General features: G+C 33.5%; 2 protein-coding genes across 2 annotated transcripts in view; both read right to left on the reverse strand.

The window, feature by feature from the left end:
- Window positions 1-466: 466 nt before the first annotated feature.
- Window positions 467-11,543, reverse strand: LOC134681983 (uncharacterized). The gene is made up of 6 exons (XM_063541604.1): window positions 11,347-11,543; window positions 7,810-7,878; window positions 6,930-7,016; window positions 6,256-6,312; window positions 4,351-4,416; window positions 467-2,606 (listed from the first exon to the last, which is right to left on the reverse strand). Exons 1-6 carry the CDS (start codon window positions 11,536-11,538, stop codon window positions 2,253-2,255), a joined length of 825 nt encoding a protein of 274 aa, XP_063397674.1. The 5' UTR covers window positions 11,539-11,543; the 3' UTR covers window positions 467-2,252.
- Window positions 11,544-11,737: 194 nt separating this feature from the next.
- Window positions 11,738-25,490, reverse strand: part of LOC134686995 (uncharacterized) — a 38,686-nt gene continuing 24,933 nt past the window's right edge. The window contains exon 13 of the mRNA XM_063546934.1: window positions 11,738-11,848. Within this exon, the coding sequence (XP_063403004.1) occupies window positions 11,738-11,848 (111 nt within the window). The remainder of the gene's footprint in view (window positions 11,849-25,490) is intronic.

The following is a 25,490-nucleotide window of genomic DNA, read 5'->3' on the forward strand; positions in this document are numbered from 1 at the left end:
TTTAATAGATTTTTTCAAGTCTTTTTCAATAGATAATGTGCAATAAAATAAGGTGTTTTCCACATATTATAGCTCTGTTTGCTTTGGATTTTGTTAATATAAAATCAAAGTGCATTATAATATCTAAACAGCTATACGATTTCTGCTGTTTCCTTCATATGATTTCCACAGACTCAAGAATGCTTTATGTATATTTCACATCTATTTATATATCTATATTTAGATACATTTATAGTTAAATGCATAAAATTATTTCATTGTTTATAAATAAGGCAAGACAGGTTAACAATTTGACTAGTCTTTTGAGAATACTCTATATATAGCTAGCAAATTCCCTAGCCGAAAAATTCAAAATTCAATTTCTTTCAGAGACGATCTTGATAATACATATATAGCAAAACATTTTTCAGAGTTAATCAATTTTCTAATTTTAAGGTAAAAATACAACAAACAATTCATTGCACGTGTACATAATGAATGTAATACAATTTTAAATATAATCTTAAAAAAAATTTACAAACAAATAATTTGTAAAAGGAAAATCTTAATAATTTACATAACAATTATAATAATAAAACAGATTATTTGAAATAACAGCTTTGTACACTTGTATCTTCGTAAAATTTCTGTTGATGGTCAAGTTTCTTCAGGAGTTTGCCATTAAAATGCCCATATTATTAATATCATTTATCCAGTCAAATTTAGGATTTTTTCATAAATAGATGGCAAATCAGATGAAACTATAAGAGAGCAATCTACATTGCTTTATTGTCTAAAGCAGACCAAAAATTCTATGTATGCTTTTTGAGATATTGTTGAAATTCATCTATTTTGAAATAGATTCCATTCTATTGATTTTTTTTATTATTAATCCTTTATCTCAGCACTATTTTGAGCTATTGTTAGAATGTAAAGGATGCACATTTTTATATCTTCTAATAATTCATTTTCCAAATTCCTCTTACATGAAGTTGTTTTAGACCTTTACTAGACAATTGAAAAAAAACACCTTTACTAGACAATTGAAAAAAAACATGTCATAGAATATCAAGCTTAAAATCCTCAAATCCTTCTTGACATCTCAGCCAAAAAGAGTCATAAAACAAGAATGTGTCCAAAGTACACGGATGCCCCATTCGCACTATCCTTTTGCATGTTCCATGGACCGTGAAATTGGGTAATAATCTAATTTGGCATTTAAATTAGAAAGATTATACTATAGGAAACATATGTACTAAGTTTCAAGTTGATTGGACTTCAATTTCATCAAAAACTACCTTGACCAAAAACTTTAACCTGAAACTCCCACTTTCATTTTCTATGTTCAGTGGACCGTGAAATTGAAGTCAAAAGTCTAATTTGGCATTAAAATTAGAAAGATCATATCATAAGCAACAAGTGTACTAAGTTTCAAGTTGATTGGACTTCAGCTTCATTAAAAACTACCTCGACCAAAAACTTTAACCTGAAAGAACAGACGAACAGACGAACGAACGGAGCCACAGACCAGAAGACATAATGCCCCTCTACTATCGTAGGTGGGGCATAAAAAGGACTAACATTTAGTTTTTCTAAGCACTTCTATTCCTCATTGTTAAAAAATGTATCAATAATGGAATTATCCATTCTAAATTCTATTATGTTTTGACGAATTTACACACATGTCCATTTAAACTAAATGTGCATATTTGGCTGTTCCAACAAGTTAATACTTTTGACTAAAAATGCTGTTCATTGTGTTTAACATCTCTGATTCTACAGAATCTACGCAATCTACATGCTACATAATAATAATAAATATAACAAAACTACTCATAAAATTGAGATGTTGATCAATGAGGCTTGTTAATTGTGATAAACCAAAAAATCATATTTAACATGTGAGCATGGTTTTATCAACATAGATGTACTATACTTAACACGCAATACCTGTGAATAACATAAATACATTTCATGATATTGTTTGTAGAAGTAAAACAAGGGTGCTCAAGCATTTTTGGCTATTTTTCCTCACTTCCCCCTCCCCCATCTTTTTTTGTCTGAAGATCTCACTTTTTGTTACCCCTTTTATCCCATATCATGCCTTTTTAAAACCTTAATTCCAAAAGCATTTCATCCATGTCATACATGTCATATATAACATTTCTAATATTTCCTTATCTGCTTAAGGCCAAACAAAAAACATTTCATTTAAATTATGCAACCAATTCAGTTGAGCACCTTTTACAAATCACAAGTAGTTCCCTAATTATTTAAACAGGGTCCATTTTATGAAGATCAACACTGTTAGATCTTTTTCCTCGGAAAAACATACTGTTTGTTATAGGGGATTTCAGTTTGTCAAGGAAAGAAGTACCAGGACTGCGTGTAGAACTTGATGCATTGCTGTCATCTATTAGTGGAGAAGATTCGTCTGTTTTCTCTGCAATTGGTGCTGAAGTCACAGTTCCACAAGTATTATCACTTCCAATTCTCACTGGTCTGCGGTATCCCATACTTGACCTGTTTGGCGGACCATGATATGTGTCATGATAACGCTTTGAAAATGTTCGGGAAAAAACATCAACAGGTGTAAACAAATCATCAGAAAATTGCCGTGAAAATGCCTGAAACAAAATAACATCAGTGTTCATACATGGATTTTTGTTAGTGTTGTCAACGGTTAACCGGTTAATCGGTCGAACGACCGACTACCGAATACCAAAAACACTAACCGGTTAACAGGACTTTTTCACCTTTATGCCAATGTAATTTGGTTTGTTGAGAAATAAAGATATATATATATATTCAATTTTGATAGATTTGATTTACATTTGAATTGAAATCATTTAATAGTTATGTTTTATTTAAAAATTGTCATCGTGGTAATTAATTTGACAGATCAATAATTGTCCAGTATATTGATTGCTATTGTAAATCCTAAAAACATAAAACTAATTAGAGTTCGGGGAAAGATCTTAAAGAAATATAATTAGTATATATGTTTTTTTAACAGTAACTATAAATCAGCAATGAGGTTAAATTTAGTAATTACTTCATTATTTCGTTTATGATCAAATATTGTGTAAACCTACATCTAAATGTGCACCCTCCGTAGTGCAAGGGTTAGTCTTACTTTAAATTACGTTAAAAAAAATGTGAAATACAAACAAATGTGAATGTTCTCAATGTATACGTGTTAGTACGAGTAACATGCTAAAAGAAAAAAAGCAAACACAGTAAAGAAACAGGTCGTACGATGACCATATAGTTGTTAATTTTTGCATCATTTTGGTCTTTTGTAAAGAATTGTCTCATTGGCAATCATACCACATCTTCTTTTTTATAATTAATAATTTCAAATCGAAACACACCACATTATTTTTGGAGACAACAATGAAAAGTAAAGAATAATCGGTTTCAGACATATAACATATTCAATTCTACGAGATTAAGTTTTTTTTAATTTTTCAATCTGAAGTTGGTACAAACGCTCAATAGTTGATACGGTGTATTTGAGAGTCAAACTCCGCGAGGAATCCTCACGGACAAGCCTCATAATGTTTAAGGTAAAACTTCAATACTAAAAGCGTATTCATGACTTGGATGAAATGTTGTCAAATTGACACCCATACCACATCTTAAATCTATGAGAAGGTTTCTATTCATAAGGCTTTCAAACGCCAACTTAAACTACCGGTTAACCGGTTAATCGGTCGAACGATTATCCGAGTAACCGGTTAGGCAAAAGTGTACGATTTGACAACACTAATTTTTGTACCAAAAAAATATAAACAATGCTGAATCATTTTGAGTGTTTTCAAGTCATAATAAATATATTTTATGATTATATATATATATCCCCAACAAAGTAACCTTTGAAAGGTAAAAAAACAAAAATACTGAACACAGAGGTATTTCAAAACAGAAAATCCCTAATCAAGTGGCAAATTCAAAAGCTCAAACACATAAAACTATAGAATAACAACTGTCATATTCCTGACTCAGAATTTGTGGATTAAACCTGGTTTTATAGCTAGCTAAACCTCAAACTTATACAACAGTTGCGTAAAATTCCACCATTTAAACCAATGAGTGTAAGAACAAAATGGCACTTGTATTGACTGATTTATTTTTTAATATGGGTTTTATGGCTAGCTACACCTCTCACTTATTTCACTTATAAGACAGTTGTATATACAAACAAGAATGTATTTTTTATATAGATCAGACCGTTGGTTTTACCTTTAAAATGGTTTTACACTAGTAATTTTTTGGCCCTTTATCGTTTGCTGTTCAGTGTGTGTCTCGAGTGGAGAAATATCGTAATAAACTTGTTGCAGTTGTGGAATCTATATTTATCAAACTTACATTAGTTCTATTTGAGCCTGGAATGCGACTCTGTACAAATTGTACTCCACTATCTTGTTCTACATCCTAAAATAAAATACATTGTAAATCATTTGTACTTCTGTGTATACATGAGTTATCATTGATATGGTCATTGATACAAATAAACTGTTTACAAAACATAGAATTTTTGAAATACTTAGGCTTTTCTACCTATGGAATAATTTTAGTCTGCAACAGTCATTTTTATTTGAATAGCTGTTAAAAGACTGAATATTTTATCGTTAAGTCATTTTCAGCTGTTTAGTAAACTTTCAGACTGATCCAGTATCAAAGAAACTGGTAATTTCAGCAGGGTTCAGAAAATTCATCTATTTCCCATTGATTCAAAGTTTTATGTATGATAGATATGCACATCAGTATTTAGTGCCACACAGTATAATTTATATATAACTGGCTAATTTGACATGAAATAAGAATGTGTACTAAAGTAACTTTATCTGCAAAGTAAATCTCATATCCACTTTGATAAAAGGGTAGCATATAAAACCAGATGCTCCACAGGGCGCAGCTTTAGATGATAGCAGAGGTCAAACCCTGAACAGTTAGGGCAAGTATGGACACTACATTCAAGCTTGATACAGCTCTGACTTTGGATTGTTATTAAAAAGTTGAAACAGCATTGGTTTCTGACACAGAATAAATTTGGTCTAATGAACTTAACAATTTTTGTTTGCTTTTGAGCAATACACTATGCTGCTGAATATTTATTGCTCAAAACAAATATTTGAAGAAACTTTCTTTTTAATTTCTGAAATCTGAAATGAGAAAAATTGTATCCCCCCTTCAATTTTTTTCTCACCTACCCATTTCCCTTATTTCACAAAAATAATCTCAATTCAAATTTCTGATGGAGTTTGCAACAATAACTAATCATTTAAATACATAAAAAAATATTAAAATATAAAATGGCATACAGTCAACTCATGGTTAAAATTAATATTAATTAATTGTAACTTCTAACCAGATGCTACACAGGGTGCAGCTTTATACAACTGCAGAGATTAGCCCTGACACAGAATGAATGTGGTCTAATGAACTTAAATTTTTTTTTTTGCCTTTGAGCAATTCACTATGCTTTGAATATTAATCCTCTCCAAAAAATGTTTGAAGAAATTTTCATTTTATTAAATTGACCCATAACCCTTAAAATATATGCCAACCTTCTACTTATGGTATTAAACATAGTGGTACAATTTCAGAACAATTGAAATATTTGTAAACAACCCTTCCAGCCCCTAATTCCTAAACCTTAGGAACCATAACCCCCAAAATCAATCCCTAGCTTCCTTTTGTGGTTATAAACATTTATTTCTATTCACTTATACTTAAGTTATTATCCGGAAACCATTCGTCTTCAGACAACCCTGAGGACGACGACAACGCCACCGCCACGATACCAATATACGATTGCAAAAATTTTGAGGTCGTATAAAAATAAATTAACAGCAAATGATCTCAAGACAATCATAATTTCTTAATTATTAAATGTATTTAAATCACAGTATTTGATGTTTCTAGAGACAGTTTAAAAAATTACATACTAGAACTAGCAAAAAAAAAAGCAAAGAGTACCAACATAAAGAAACAAAAAGCTAAAGTAATTGTCCATTAACCAGAAAACCCTTGTTTCATCCTTTTTTGCCCCTAATTTCTAAACAGATTGTCATAAATTCAATCCTAACCAGCCTTTTGTGGTGTGGAAACTTGTGAAAAAAATGTACAAAAATGTGCAAAATCTGAACCAATATTGGGGGTAAATGATAGCGAGATCATGACTGGCATATCAAGAAAAAGATCAATGACATCACAAAAAACCTGCTTTACATTCTGGACATGCAGTTATATGTGTGAAAGGATACCAACCTCAATGATACTTCTAAGACGTTGAGCAGTTCCTTCACTTTCAACTCCTTGCTTCTTCTGAAAAAAAAAGCATTGTAGAATTTTTAAATGTTACTTGCTTATCTATGTGGTGTTACTTATTATCAAATCTTAAAATTTGAGTGAATTCTCTCTATTGAAGAAATTGTAGTGTACTTCCCTTGCCAGGGAGTAGTTCCCATTAAGAAGTTAATCAACCAGCTACTATAATGTCATTGAATAATTGTCCAATCAGACCCTGAAATTTAAGGAATGACAGTACTGAAGAGTTGCCTCTGTCAATTTAGAATTCCATGGTAGCAAATGCATTATACTTGCAATATAGAGCAGAGTCTGTAAAACAGTTATTTGCAACAGTTTAATCCTAAATTCTTAAAATATAGTACTGTTTTTCCTATTATGTCATTTTTTCCTATTTTGTCATTTTTTCCTATTCTGTCATTCAGTCACAGGAGTATGAATGAGGGGATAGAGTCTTATATTCAAATTTGAAAGGAGACATATAATTGCCATTTCCTCAGAAAACAAATCATCAATGGCCTATCTTAAAGCACTTTTCTTTGGAAATGACTTTTCAATGAACTCAAAATTAAGCTGTAAAGAACGTGACTTGAAACTAGTATCAAAATTTCAGTGTAGACAATAACTATTCCTACCCTCAATTCTTCTAGGAGTTTCTTTGCTTCAGCGCCAAAATTCAGAGACTGTTTCCCTTTCAGAGTCACATATGAATCTCTGGCAATCTAAAATATATATCATTTAAACAAATGTGTTTGTTTTTTTTATCAAAATTATTAATAATGTCAAACACAAATCTCCAAACATAACAAAATATCTGTCCAAATATATTTAAAATTGTTTGCAACTCTTTTGGTATTTCATATTTGGGACAGACAAAAATCCTCACACTTTTTTAAATTTTGATCTCATTCTTGTTAATGATATACTAAATTTGACAAATAAATCTGACTTCAATCTCAAAAGTCTGCAATTCTAATTGTCAAGTCTTGCTTAGTTTAATATAAATACTTTCTTCAAGTAAATACTGTGGTTTCATTATTATTAGCTGGATATTAATTTTCGTGGGTCTTATGAATACAGGTGAAACACAAATTACAAATTTTCTACTGGCTTTCTGTGCAGAGATTGGGAAAAGAAAGAAATTAAAATTGCAAGTTTTGTTCCATCCATGAAAATTGTTACCCACGAAAATAAACAAATCCACAAAACCCTACAACTGTGAATTAATTTATTTTTCTTATAACAAAATATCATTAATTGAGCAAAAGTAATTTGTTTGTTGTTTTTAGTTTTTTTGATTCACGGTTTTGCCAAAAGTCTGTATTCAATCCTTCATAAAATGTCTGCTTTGTTTAACAATCAAATTTGCTTTTAATTGTACCCTAGAAATCCACAAAACTTAGTATCCCACAAAATGTAAGGAATCTCTTCCATTCAGAAATGTATTTTGTGTGCAGTCATATGGAGCATCTATAAAATTTTATCAATTTAAAGCAATAACTGAATAAAAAGTACCTTGATGTCATCTTTCCAAAAACCCCTGGCTTCATCAGATACTGAAGTCTGGGGTGCCACTTCTTTTATCTGTAAAAATACAGTTAATTACGGTAATATAATTTTGTCTGATAAGTTTGAACTCTGTTGAAAGTAAAATGATCAAACTCACTTGACAGCACTGAATAAAAATACATTTGATTTGTTGTAGTTTTAATGTGACCAGTTTATCTAATTTAACACAAAATAAAGGTTAACAATTCTGAAAATATACAAAAGTACAAGATACCTTTTTAGTTCTATAAATATAAAGATTTTGCCTTTTTTTATTATTTCTTTTATAATTGGTCTATTCCCTTAATATTGGTGTTTCTTGATTATGTTTTTTTTATACATCTACAGTTTAGTACATTTAGATGTTCAAAGGGACATAACTCTCAAATTTTGATGCCTGAAGTTTGCTATTATTGCACCTGTCTAATTGTCTTCAATTATTCTGTATAAATGAATAATTACATTATAATTATGATACTTTATTCTGATTAGTTAACTGCACATCACATGTTGTTCCTTAAGCAATTGCATTACTCAATAAAACTTTTCATTCATGATAAGATTTAGTCCCACAATAAAGTGCATAGGTGAATAAAATAAAACAATTATAAAATTCGTGTTTTCATTATCATAACTAAACTAGAGGCTCTAAAGAGCCTGTGTCGCTCACCTTGGTCTATGTGCATATTAAACAAAGGACACAAATGGATTCATGACAAAATTGTATTTTGGTGATGGTGATGTGTTTGAAGTTCTTACTTTACTGAACGATTTTGCTTCTTACAATTATATCTATCATGAACTTTGCCCATTAGTAACAGAGAACTATATTTGGTAAAAATTTACATAAATTTACCAAATTAATGAAAATTGTTAAAAATTGACTATAAAGGGCAATAACTCCTTAAGGGGTCAATTGACCATTTAGGTCATGTTGACTTATTTGTAGATCTTACTTTGCTGAACATTATTGCTGTTTACAGTTTATCGCTATCTATAATAGTATCCTAGATAACCAAAAACGGCAAAATTTCTTTAAAAATTACCAATTGGAGGGCAGCAACCCAACAACCAGTTGTCCAATTCATCTGAAAAATTCAGGGCAGATAGATATTGACTTGATTAACAATTTAACTTCTTGTCAGATTTGCTCTAGATGCTTTGGTTTCATAGTTATAAGCAAAAAACTGCATTTTACCCCTATGTTCTATTTTTAGCCGTGGCGGCCATCTTGGTTGAATGGCCAGGTCATCGGACACATTTTTCAAACTAGATACTCCAAAGATGATTGTGGCCTAGTAGTTTCAGTGGAGATTTTGTAAAAGATTACTTAGATTTATGAAAAATGGTTAAAGATTGACTATAAAGGGCAATAACTCCTAAAGGGGTCAACTGACCATTTTGGTCATGTTGACTTATTTGTAGATCTTACTTTGCTGAACATTATTGCTGTTTACAATTTATCTCTATCTATAATAATATTCAAGATAATAACCAAAAACAGCAAAATTTCCTCAAAATTACCAATTCAGGGGCAGCAACCCAACAACCGATTGACCGATTCATCTGAAAATTTCAGGGCAGATAGTTCTTGACCTGATAAACATTTTTATCCCATGTCAGATTTCCTCAAAATGCTTTGGTTTTTGAGTTATAAGCCAAAAACTGCATTTTACCCCTATGTTCTATTTTTAGCGGTGGCGACCATCTTGGTTGGTTGACCAGGTCACACCACACATTTTTTAAACTAGATACCCCAAAGATGATTGTGGCCAAGTTTGGATTAATTTGGCCAAGTAGTTTCAGAGGAGAAGATTTTTGTAAAAGATAACTTTAATTTACGAAAAATGGTTAAAAATTGACTATAAAGGGCAATAACTCCTAAACGGGTCAACTGACCATTTTGGTCATGTTGACTTATTAGTAGATCTTACTTTGCTGAACATTATTGCTGTTTACAGTTTATCTCTATCTATAATAATATTCAAGATAATAACCAAAAACAGCAAAATTTCCTCAAAATTACCAATTCAGGGGCAGCAACCCAACAACCGATTGACCGATTCATCTGAAAATTTTAGAGCAGATAGATCTTGACCTGATAAACATTTTTATCCCTGTCAGATTTCCTCAAAATGCTTTGGTTTTTGAGTTATAAGCCAAAAACTGCATTTTACCCCTTTGTTCTATTTTTAGCCGTGGCGGCCATCTTGGTTGGTTGACCAGGTCACGCCACACATTTTTTAAACTAGGTACCCCAAAGATGATTGTGGCCAAGTTTGGATTAATTTGGCCAAGTAGTTTCAGAGGAGAAGATTTTTGTAAAAGATTACTTTAATTAACGAAAAATGGTTAAAAATTGACTATAAAGGGCAATAACTCCTAAACGGGTCAACTGACCATTTTGGTCATGTTGACTTATTTGTAGATGATACTTTGCTGAACATTATTGCTGTTTACAGTTTATCTCTAACTATAATAATATTCAAGATAATAACCAAAAACAGCAAAATTTCTTCAAAATTACCAATTCAGGGGCAGCAACCCAACAACCGATTGACCGATTCATCTGAAAATTGTAAGGCAGATAGATTTTGACCTGATAAACATTTTTACCCCATGTCAGATTTGCTCTAAATGCTTTGGTTTTTGAGTTATAAGCCAAAAACTGCATTTTACCCCTATGTTCTATTTTTAGCCGTGGCGGCCATCTTGGTTGGTTGACCGGGTCACGCCACACATTTTTTAAACTAGATACCCCAATGATGATTGTGGCCAAGTTTGGTTTGATTTGGCCCAGTAGTTTCAGAGGAGAAGATTTTTGTAAAAGTTAACGACGACGGACGACGACGGACGACGACGGACGACGCCGGACGCCGGACGCCAAGTGATGAGAAAAGCTCACTTGGCCCTTCGGGCCAGGTGAGCTAAAAATGTAATTATAAGTATTGAATGCTTCTTTTTGTAACTTTATTGTGTTGTAAAAGCGTTGACTGTGTGCACATTTTTAGAATGTATATACAAAATGTACTTCAGTGAACATTTTTACACCCCAATAAAGTTACAAAAAAAAAGCATTCAATTCTTAAATGAACTCCAAAATCCCTGAGAAATTGTAATCTTGAAATTTCACAATATTGAATATAGTAATGGTTTTGCTGAAGTAAAAACCAGGAATCTGTAAACCAATATTCTTGGAATCGCCTGATCTTCTCAGTTATAAAACAAGTATTTTTTTTAAATAATTGTAAGGTGATAAAATCAACAGCACATAGGTAAACTCGCTACATTCTAATTTGTACTTTTTACCTTTTATTCACATGAGTAATGCACATCAAAATTTGATATTTAAAAAAATTATAGCAAATTAAATACACCTGACAACTTTCAATAGAATTTGGTCAAAGATGAAGTGATAAAATTGATCAGAAATAAATTTGTCAATTTAGAAAATCATTTTGTAAATGGAAAATGTGACCAGCACAAGTAAAATCACTAACATACCTTGAGGAATATAATTCCTACAATAAAAATACAGAAGATATTAAGTATGGTCAGAGAGAGACTTATACATCCTAAGCAGATTGACTCAATCTCCATCTCACAGTAATAGACTGGTTCATATTTATTGTCGAGGTAGGCAGGACATATTAGAAAATCTGATGTTTTTACAGTCATATTAACAGTTGCATTCATGGATGTATTCTAAAATGAGAGAAAAAAAAGATTTTATTGAATGTATTAAATAGTAACTTCTACTTTTCAAAATGCAACAATCTCTCTAGCAAAAATCGTCAAAAATATAATACCTACTCATGTTAAAATTACAATAAAGTATAGCTTGCATCAATTATTTCTTAAATTTTAAAAAGAAAAGAATAATTATAAAACTTTACTATCTCATTTTGTTTATTAAAGTCTTACTTACCTGGTTTTCAATGAATATTTCAGGGACTAGTTTTAATGGTTTTATCACAGTTACAATGGAATGTGCCCACAACATACCCTGAAAGTATAAAATACACCTCTGCAAAACAAGTTTCCTGTTTGAATGGTTTAACACTAGTAATTTTAGGGCCCTGTATAGCTTTTTGTTCAGTGTGATCCAAAGCTCTGTGTTGAAGGACGTACATTGACCTATAATGGTTTGCTTTTATAAATTGTTATTTGGACGGAGAGTTGTCTCATTGGCACTCCCACCACATCTGCCTATATCTAATATATAAATCTGACTCTCATATTTAGAAAAGCCAGGGACAGGCTATGGCAATTTCAAATGAAGACTTGAAATTGTTGATTATAGATATTTCTTTCTTCAGAAACTTCTTCAATTCAACATGTCCATCACAAACTGCACAAGTTATGTTTTTACAAATCTTTTTACACAGAGATTTGAATTTTCTAATTAAGTTGTTGATAAGATTTGTAGAAATTTAGTCCTGATTCAACAAATAATATACCTACATGATACATGGACAAAGGACATCCACACTGCATTTTACAACAAACGTCAACCCTACATGATACATGTTATATACAACAAATATCAACCCTAAATAATACAACACCAATGAACCCTACATGATACATAAAAGATCATTCAAAAATGCTGCAACAAAGATCAACTCTTAATGATACAACAACTATCAACCCTACAGGATACAACAACTACCAACCCTACATGATACAACAACTACCAACCCTACATGATACAACAACTATCAACCCTACATGATACAACAACTACCAACCCTACAGGATACAACAACTACCAACCCTACATGATACAACAACTATCAACCCTACATGATACAACAACTATCAACCATACATGATACAACAACTACCAACCCTACATGATACAACAACTATCAACCCTACAGGATACAACAACTACCAACCCTACATGATACAACAACTATCAACCCTACATGATACAACAACTATCAACCATACATGATACAACAACTACCAACCCTACAGGATACAACAACTATCTACCCTACATGATACAACAACTACCAACCCTACATGATACAACTACCAACCCTACATGATAAAACAACTATCAACCCTACATGATACAACAACTATCAACCCTACATGATACAACAACTATCAACCCTACATGATACAACAACTACCAACCCTACATGATACAACAACTATCAAGCCTACATGATACAACAACTATCAACCCTACATGATACAACAACTATCAACCCTACATGATAAAACAACTATCAACCCTACATGATACAACAACTATCAACCCTACATGATACAACAACTATCAAGCCTACATGATACAACAACTATCAACCCTACATGATACAACAACTACCAACCCTACAGGATACAACAACTACCAACCCTACATGATACAACAACTATCAACCCTACATGATACAACAACTACCAACCCTACATGATAAAACAACTATCAACCCTACATGATACAACTACCAACCCTACATGATAAAACAACTATCAACCCTACATGATACAACAACTATCAACCCTACATGATACAACAACTATCAACCCTACATGATACAACAACTATCTACCCTACATGATACAACAACTATCAACCCTACATGATACAACAACTATCAACCCTACATGATACAACAACTATCAACCCTACATGATACAACAACTATCAACCCTACATGATAAAACAACTATCAACCCTACATGATACAACAACTATCAACCCTACATGATACAACAAAGATCAATCATAAATGATACAACTATCAACCCTACATGATACAACAACTATCAACCCTACATGATACAACAACTATCAACCCTACATGATACAACAACTATCAACCCTACATGATACAACAACTATCAACCCTACATGATACAACAACTATCAACCCTACATGATACAACAACTATCAACCCTACATGATACAACAACTATCAACCCTACATGATACAACAACTATCAACCCTACATGATACAACAACAACCAACCCTACATGATAAAACAACTATCAACCCTACATGATACAACAACTATCAACCCTACATGATACAACAACTATCAAACCTACATGATACAACAACTATCAAACCTACATGATACAACAACTATCAACCCTACATGATACAACAACTATCAACCCTACATGATACAACAACTATCAACCCTACATGATACAACAACTATCAACCCTACATGATACAACAACTATCAACCCTACATGATACAACAACTACCAACCCTACATGATACAACAACTATCAACCCTACATGATACAACTATCAACCCTACATGATACAACAACTATCAAACCTACATGATACAACAACTACCAACCCTACATGATACAACAACTATCAACCCTACATGATACAACAACTATCAACCCTACATGATACAACAACAACCAACCCTACATGATAAAACAACTATCAACCCTACATGATACAACAACTATCAACCCTACATGATACAACAACTATCAACCCTACATGATACAACAACTACTGTGGATTCATTTATTTTCGTGGGTACCAATTTTCGTGGTTTGAAGAAAACTTGAATATTTGTGGATATTTAATTTCGTGGTTTTGGCAAAGTCTGCATACATTCCTTTAGGAATTTTGTAATTCGTTGAACATTTAAATTCGTGGTTCCCCTGTCCCCACGAAATCCACGAAAATTGGTATCCAACGAATATTAATGAATCCACAGTATCAAACCTACATGATACAACAACTACCAACCATACATGATACAACAACTATCAACCCTACAGGATACAACAACTACCAACCCTACATGATACAACAACTATCAAACCTACATGATACAACAACTATCAACCCTACATGATACAACAACTATCAACCCTACATGATACAACAACTATCAACCCTACATGATACAACAACTATCAACCCTACATGATACAACAACTATCAACCCTACATGATACAACAACTATCAACCCTACATGATACAACAACTATCAACCCTACATGATACAACAACTATCAACCCTACATGATACAACAACTATCAACCCTAGAGGATACAACAACTATCAACCCTAGATGATACAACAACTATCAACCCTACATGATACAACAACTATCAACCCTACATGATACAACAACTATCAACCCTACATGATACAACAACTATCAACCCTACATGATACAACAACTATCAACCCTACATGATACAACAACTATCAACCCTACATGATACAACAACTATCAACCCTACATGATACAACAACTACCAACCCTACATGATACAACAACTATCAAACCTACATGATACAACAACTATCAACCCTACATGATACAACAAATATCAACCCTACAGGATACAACAAAGTTCAACCCTACATGATACAACAAAGTTCAACCATACATGATACAACAAATATCAACCCTACATGATACAACAACTATCAACCCTACATGATACAACAAAGATCAACCATACATGATACAACAACTATCAACCCTACATGATACAACAACTATCAACCCTACATGATACAACAACTATCAAACCTACATGATACAACAACTATCAACCCTACATGATACAACAAAGATCAACCCTACATGATACAACAAAGTTCAACCATACATGATACAACAAATATCAACCCTACATGATACAACAACTATCAACCCTACATGATACAACAAAGATCAACCATACATGATACAACAACTATCAACCCTACATGATACAACAACTATCAACCCTACATGATACAACAACTATCTACCCTACATGATACAACAACTATCAAACCTACATGATACAACAACTACCAACCCTACATGATACAACAACTACCAACCCTACATGATACAACAACTATCTACCCTACATGATACAACAACTATCAACCCTACATGATACAACAAAGATCAACCCTACATGATACAACAAAGTTCAACCATACATGATACAACAACTATCAACCCTACATGATACAACAACTACCAACCCTACATGATACAACAACTATCAACCCTACATGATACAACAAAGATCAACCCTACATGATACAACAAAGTTCAACCATACATGATACAACAAATATCAACCCTACATGATACAACAACTATCAACCCTACATGATACAACAAAGATCAACCATACATGATACAACAACTATCAACCCTACATGATACAACAACTAACAACCCTACATGATACAACAACTATCTACCCTACATGATACAACAACTATCAACCCTACATGATACAACAACTATCAACCCTACATGATACAACAACTATCAACCCTACATGATACAACAAAGTTCAACCATACATGATACAACAAATATCAACCCTACATGATACAACAACTATCAACCCTACATGATACAACAAAGATCAACCATACATGATACAACAACTAACAACCCTACATGATACAACAAAGATCAACCATACATGATACAACAACTAACAACCCTACATGATACAACAACTATCTACCCTACATGATACAACAACTATCAACCATACATGATACAACAACTATCAACCCTACATGATACAACAACTATCAACTCTACATGATACAACAATTATCAACCCTACATGATACAACAACTATCAACCATACATGATACAACAAAGATCAACCATAAATGATACAACAAATATCAACCCTACATGATACAACTATCAAACCTACATGATACAACAACTATCAACCCTACAGGATACAACAACTATCAACCCTACATGATACAACAAAGATCAACCATACATGATACAACAACTATCAACCCTACATGATACAACAACTATCAACCCTACATGATACAACAAAGATCAATCATAAATGATACAACAAAGATCCATCAAAAATGCTGCAACAACTATCAACCCTAGAGGATACAACAACTATCAACCCTACATGATACAACAACTATCAACCCTACATGATACATAAAAGACCCATCAAAAATGCTGCAACAACTATCAACCCTAGAGGATACAACAACTATCAACCCTACATGATACAACAACTATCAACCCTACATGATACATAAAAGACCCATCAAAAATGCTGCAACAACTATCAACCCTAGAGGATACAACAACTATCAACCCTACATGATACAACAACTATCAACCCTACATGATACAACAACTACCAACCCTACATGATAAAACAACTATCAACCCTACATGATACAACAATTATCAAACCTACATGATACATTAAAGATCCATCAAAAATGCTGCAACAACTATCAACCATACATGATACAACAACTATCAAACCTACATGATACAACAACTATCAAACCTACATGATACAACAACTATCAACCCTACATGATACAACAACTATCAACCCTACATGATACAACAACTATCAAGCCTACATGATACAACAACTATCAACCCTACATGATACAACAACTATCAACCCTACATGATACAACAACTATCAAACCTACATGATACAACAACTATCAACCCTACATGATACAACAACTATCAACCCTACATGATACAACAACTATCAACCCTACATGATACAACAACTATCAACCCTACATGATACAACAACTATCAACCCTACATGATACAACAACTACCAACCCTACATGATACAACAACTATCAACCCTACATGATACAACAACTATCAAACCTACATGATACAACAACTATCAACCCTACATGATACAACAACTATCAACCCTACATGATACAACAACTATCAACCCTACATGATACAACAACTATCAACCCTCCAGGATACAACAACTATCAAACCTACATGATACAACAACTATCAACCCTACATGATACAACAACTATCAACCCTACATGATACATAAATGATCCATCAAAAATGCTGCAACAACTACCAACCCTACATGATACAACAATTATCAAACCTACATGATACATTAAAGATCCATCAAAAATGCTGCAACAACTATCAACCCTAGAGGATACAACAACTATCAACCCTACAAGATACAACAACTATCAACCCTACATGATACAACAACTATCAACCCTACATGATACATAAAAGATCCATCAAAAATGCTGCAACAACTATCAAACCTACATGATACAACAATTATCAAACCTACATGATACAACAACTATCAACCCTACATGATACAACAACTATCAACCCTACATGATACAACAACTATCAACCCTACATGATACAACAAAGACCCATAAAAAATGCTGCAACAACTATCAAACCTACATGATACAACAACTATCAACCCTACATGATACAACAACTATCAACCATACATGATACAACAACTATCAACCCTACATGATACAACAACTATCAACCCTAGAGGATACAACAACTATCAACCCTACATGATACAACAACTATCAACCCTACATGATACAACAATTATCAACCCTACATGATACAACAACTATCAACCCTACATGATACAACAACTACCAACCCTACATGATACAACAACTATCAACCCTACATGATACAACAACTATCAACCCTACATGATACAACAACTATCAACCCTACATGATACAACAACTATCAACCCTACATGATACAACAACTATCAAACCTACATGATACAACAACTATCAACCTTACATGATACAACAATTATCAACCCTACATGATACAACAACTATCAACCCTACATGATACAACAACTATCAACCCTACATGATACAACAAAGATCAACCCTACAGGATACAACAACTATCAAACCTACAGGATACAACAACTACCAACCCTACATGATACAACAACTATCAACCCTACATGATACAACAACTACCAACCCTACAGGATACAACAACTATCAACCCTACATGATACAACAACTATCAACCCTACATGATACAACAACTATCAACCCTACATGATACAACAACTATCAACCCTACATGATACAACAACTATCAACCCTACATGATACAACAACTATCAACCCTACATGATACAACAACTATCAACCCTAGAGGATACAACAACTATCAACCCTACATGATACAACAACTATCAACCCTACATGATACAACAATTATCAACCCTACATGATACAACAACTATCAACCCTACATGATACAACAACTATCAACCCTACATGATACAACAACTATCAACCCTACATGATACAACAACTATCAACCCTACATGATACAACAACTATCAACCCTACATGATACAACAACTATCAACCCTACATGATACAACAACTATCAACCCTACATGATACAACAACTATCAACCCTACATGATACAACAACTATCAACCCTACATGATACAACAACTATCAACCCTACATGATACAACAACTATCAACCCTAGAGGATACAACAACTATCAACCCTACATGATACAACAATTATCAACCCTACATGATACAACAACTATCAACCCTACATGATACAACAACTATCAACCCTACAGGATACAACAACTATCAACCCTACATGATACAACAACTATCAACCCTACATGATACAACAACTATCAACCCTACATGATACAACAACTATCAACCCTACATGATACATAAAAGATCCATCAAAAATGCTGCAACAACTATCAAACCTACATGATACAACAACTATCAACCCTACATGATACAACAACTATCAACCCTACATGATACAACAACTATCAACCTTACATGATACAACAACTATCAAACCTACATGATACAACAACTATCAACCCTAGAGGATACAACAACTATCAAACCTACATGATACAACAACTATCAACCCTACAGGATACAACAACTATCAACCCTACATGATACAACAAAGATCAACCATACATGATACAACAACTATCAACCCTACATGATACAACAACTATCAACCCTACATGATACAACAAAGATCAATCATAAATGATACAACAACTATCAACCCTACATGATACAACAACTATCAACCCTACATGATACAACAAAGATCCATCAAAAATGCTGCAACAACTATCAACCCTAGAGGATACAACAACTATCAACCCTACATGATACAACAACTATCAACCCTACATGATACATAAAAGACCCATCAAAAATGCTGCAACAACTATCAACCCTAGAGGATACAACAACTATCAACCCTACATGATACAACAACTATCAACCCTACATGATACATAAAAGATCCATCAAAAATGCTGCAACAACTACCAACCCTACATGATACAACAATTATCAAACATACATGATACATTAAAGATCCATCAAAAATGCTGCAACAACTATCAACCCTACATGATACAACAACTATCAACCCTACATGATACAACAACTATCAACCCTACATGATACAACAACTATCAAACCTACATGATACAACAACTATCAACCCTACATGATACAACAACTATCAACCCTACACGATACAACAACTATCAACCCTACATGATACAACAACTATCAACCCTACATGATACAACAACTATCAACCCTACATGATACAACAACTATCAACCCTACATGATACAACAAAGATCAATCATAAATGATACAACAACTATCAACCCTACATGATACAACAACTATCAACCCTACATGATACAACAACTACCAACCCTACAGGATACAACAACTACCAACCCTACATGATACAACAACTATCAACCCTACATGATACAACAACTACCAACCCTACATGATACAACAATTATCAACCCTACATGATACAACAACTATCAACCCTACATGATACAACAACTATCAAACCTACATGATACAACAACTACCAACCCTACAGGATACAACAACTACCAACCCTACATGATACAACAACTATCAACCCTACATGATACAACAACTATCAACCCTACATGATACAACAACTATCAACCCTACATGATACAACAACTATCAACCCTACATGATACAACAACTACCAACCCTACATGATACAACAACTATCAAACCTACATGATACAACAACTATCAACCCTACATGATACAACAAAGATCAACCCTACATGATACAACAAAGTTCAACCATACATGATACAACAACTATCAACCCTACATGATACAACAACTATCAAGCCTACATGATACAACAACTATCAACCCTACATGATACAACAACTATCAACCCTACATGAAACAACAACTATCAAACCTACATGATACAACAACTATCAACCCTACATGATACAACAACTATCAACCCTACATGATACAACAACTATCAACCCTACATGATACAACAACTATCAACCCTACATGATACAACAACTATCAAACCTACATGATACAACAACTATCAACCCTACATGATACAACAACTATCAACCCTACATGATACATAAATGATCCATCAAAAATGCTGCAACAACTACCAACCCTACATGATACAACAATTATCAAACCTACATGATACATTAAAGATCCATCAAAAATGCTGCAACAACTATCAACCCTAGAGGATACAACAACTATCAACCCTACAAGATACAACAACTATCAACCCTACATGATACAACAACTATCAACCCTACATGATACATAAAAGATCCATCAAAAATGCTGCAACAACTATCAAACCTACATGATACAACAATTATCAAACCTACATGATACAACAACTATCAACCCTACATGATACAACAACTATCAACCCTACATGATACAACAACTATCAACCCTACATGATACAACAACTATCAACCCTAGAGGATACAACAACTATCAACCCTACATGATACAACAAAGACACATCAAAAATGCTGCAACAACTATCAAACCTACATGATACAACAACTATCAACCCTACATGATACAACAACTATCAACCCTAGAGGATACAACAACTATCAACCCTAGAGGATACAACAACTATCAACCCTACATGATACAACAACTATCAACCCTACATGATACAACAACTATCAACCCTACATGATACAACAACTATCAACCCTACATGATACAACAACTATCAACCCTACATGATACAACAACTATCAACCCTACATGATACAACAACTATCAACCCTACATGATACAACAACTATCAACCCTACATGATACAACAACTATCAAACCTACATGATACAACAACTATCAAACCTACATGATACAACAAAGATCAACCCTACATGATACAACAAAGATCAACCCTACATGATACAACAACTATCAACCCTACATGATACAACAACTATCAACCCTACATTATACAACAACTACCAACCCTACATGATACAACAACTATCAACCCTACATGATACAACAACTATCAACCCTACATGATACAACAACTATCAACCTTACATGATACAACAATTATCAACCCTACATGATACAACAACTATCAACCCTACATGATACAACAAAGATCAACCCTACATGATACAACAAAGATCAACCCTACATGATACAACAACTATCAACCCTACATGATACAACAACTATCAAACCTACATGATACAACAACTATCAACCCTACATGATACAACAACTATCAACCCTACATGATACAACAACTATCAACCCTACATGATACAACAACTATCAACCCTACATGATACAACAACTATCAACCCTACATGATACAACAACTATCAACCCTACTGGATACAACAACTATCAACCCTACATGATACAACAACTATCAACCCTACAGGATACAACAACTATCAACCCTACAGGATACAACAACTATCAACCCTACAGGATACAACAACTATCAACCCTACATGTTACAACAACTATCAACCATACATGATACAACAACTATCAACCCTACATGATACAACAACTATCAACCCTACATGATACAACAAAGATCAATCATAAATGATACAACAACTATCAACCCTACAGGATGCAACAAAGATCAACCATACATGATACAACAACTATCAAGCCTACATGATACAACAACTATCAACCCTACATGTTACAACAACTATCAACCCTACAGGATACAACAACTATCAACCCTACATGTTACAACAACTATCAACCATACATGATACAACAACTATCAACCCTACATGATACAACAACTATCAACCCTACATGATACAACAAAGATCAATCATAAATGATACAACAACTATCAACCCTACAGGATGCAACAAAGATCAACCATACATGATACAACAACTATCAACCCTACATGATACAACAACTATCAACCCTACATGATACAACAACTATCAACCCTACATGATACAACAACTATCAACCCTACATGATACAACAACTATCAACCATACATGATACAACAACTATCAACCCTACATGATACAACAACTATCAACCCTACATGATACAACAACTATCAACCCTACATGATACAACAACTATCAACCCTACATGATACAACAACTATCAACCCTACATGATACAACAACTATCAACCCTAGAGGATACAACAACTATCAACCCTACATGATACAACAACTATCAACCCTACAGGATACAACAACTATCAACCCTACATGATACAACAACTATCTACCCTACATGATACAACAACTATCAACCCTACATGATACAACAACTATCAACCCTACATGATACAACAACTATCAACCCTAGAGGATACAACAACTATCAACCCTACATGATACAACAACTATCAACCCTACATGATACAACAACTATCAACCCTACATGATACAACAACTATCAACCCTAGAGGATACAACAACTATCAACCCTACATGATACAACAACTATCAACCCTACAGGATACAACAACTATCAACCCTACATGATACAACAACTATCTACCCTACATGATACAACAACTATCAACCCTACATGATACAACAACTATCAACCCTACATGATACAACAACTATCAACCCTAGAGGATACAACAACTATCAACCCTACATGATACAACAACTATCAACCCTACATGATACAACAACTATCAACCCTACATGATACAACAACTATCAACCCTACATGATACAACAACTATCAACCCTAGAGGATACAACAACTATCAACCCTACATGATACAACAACTATCAACCCTACAGGATACAACAACTATCAACCCTACATGATACAACAACTATCTACCCTACATGATACAACAACTACCAACCCTACATGATACAACAACTACCAACCCTACATGATACAACAACTACCAACCCTACATGATACAACAACTATCAACCCTACATGATACAACAACTATCAACCCTACATGATACAACAACTATCAACCCTACATGATACAACAACTATCAACCCTACATGATACAACAAAGATCAACCATAAATGATACAACAACTATCAACCCTACATGATACAACAACTATCAACCCTACATGATACAACAACTATCAACCCTACATGATACAACAACTATCAACCCTACATGATACAACAACTATCAACCCTACATGATACAACAACTATCAACCCTAGAGGATACAACAACTATCAACCCTACATGATACAACAACTATCAACCCTACAGGATACAACAACTATCAACCCTACATGATACAACAACTATCTACCCTACATGATACAACAACTATCAACCCTACATGATACAACAACTATCAACCCTACATGATACAACAACTATCAACCCTAGAGGATACAACAACTATCAACCCTACATGATACAACAACTATCAACCCTACATGATACAACAACTATCAACCCTACATGATACAACAACTATCAACCCTACATGATACAACAACTATCAACCCTAGAGGATACAACAACTATCAACCCTACATGATACAACAACTATCAACCCTACAGGATACAACAACTATCAACCCTACATGATACAACAACTATCTACCCTACATGATACAACAACTACCAACCCTACATGATACAACAACTACCAACCCTACATGATACAACAACTACCAACCCTACATGATACAACAACTATCAACCCTACATGATACAACAACTATCAACCCTACATGATACAACAACTATCAACCCTACATGATACAACAACTATCAACCCTACATGATACAACAAAGATCAACCATAAATGATACAACAACTATCAACCCTACATGATACAACAACTATCAACCCTACATGATACAACAACTATCAACCCTACATGATACAACAACTATCAACCCTACATGATACAACAACTATCAACCCTACATGATACAACAACTATCAACCCTACTGGATACAACAACTATCAACCCTACATGATACAACAACTATCAACCCTACATGATACAACAACTATCAACCCTACAGGATACAACAACTATCAACCCTACATGATACAACAACTATCAACCCTACATGTTACAACAACTATCAACCATACATGATACAACAACTATCAACCCTACATGATACAACAACTATCAACCCTACATGATACAACAAAGATCAATCATAAATGATACAACAACTATCAACCCTACAGGATGCAACAAAGATCAACCATACATGATACAACAACTATCAAGCCTACATGATACAACAACTATCAACCCTACATGTTACAACAACTATCAACCCTACAGGATACAACAACTATCAACCCTACATGTTACAACAACTATCAACCATACATGATACAACAACTATCAACCCTACATGATACAACAACTATCAACCCTACATGATACAACAAAGATCAATCA

Source organism: Mytilus trossulus, chromosome 1 (genome assembly GCF_036588685.1).
Source record: "Mytilus trossulus isolate FHL-02 chromosome 1, PNRI_Mtr1.1.1.hap1, whole genome shotgun sequence".
Taxonomy (NCBI): Eukaryota; Metazoa; Mollusca; class Bivalvia; order Mytilida; family Mytilidae; genus Mytilus; species Mytilus trossulus.

What these genes read in the sequence shown, in the direction of transcription:
- LOC134681983 (XM_063541604.1), bottom strand. Translation starts at nt 11,538, where the DNA reads ATGAATGCAACTGTTAATATGACTGTAAAAACATCAGATTTTCTAATA. An exon ending in TTTGGAAAGATGACATCAAG is followed by an intron (nt 7,017 to 7,809) that starts GTACTTTTTATT and finishes TATATATTTTAG; the next exon opens with ATTGCCAGAGATTCATATGT. An exon ending in GTCTTAGAAGTATCATTGAG is followed by an intron (nt 4,417 to 6,255) that starts GTTGGTATCCTT and finishes ATTTTATTTTAG; the next exon opens with GATGTAGAACAAGATAGTGG.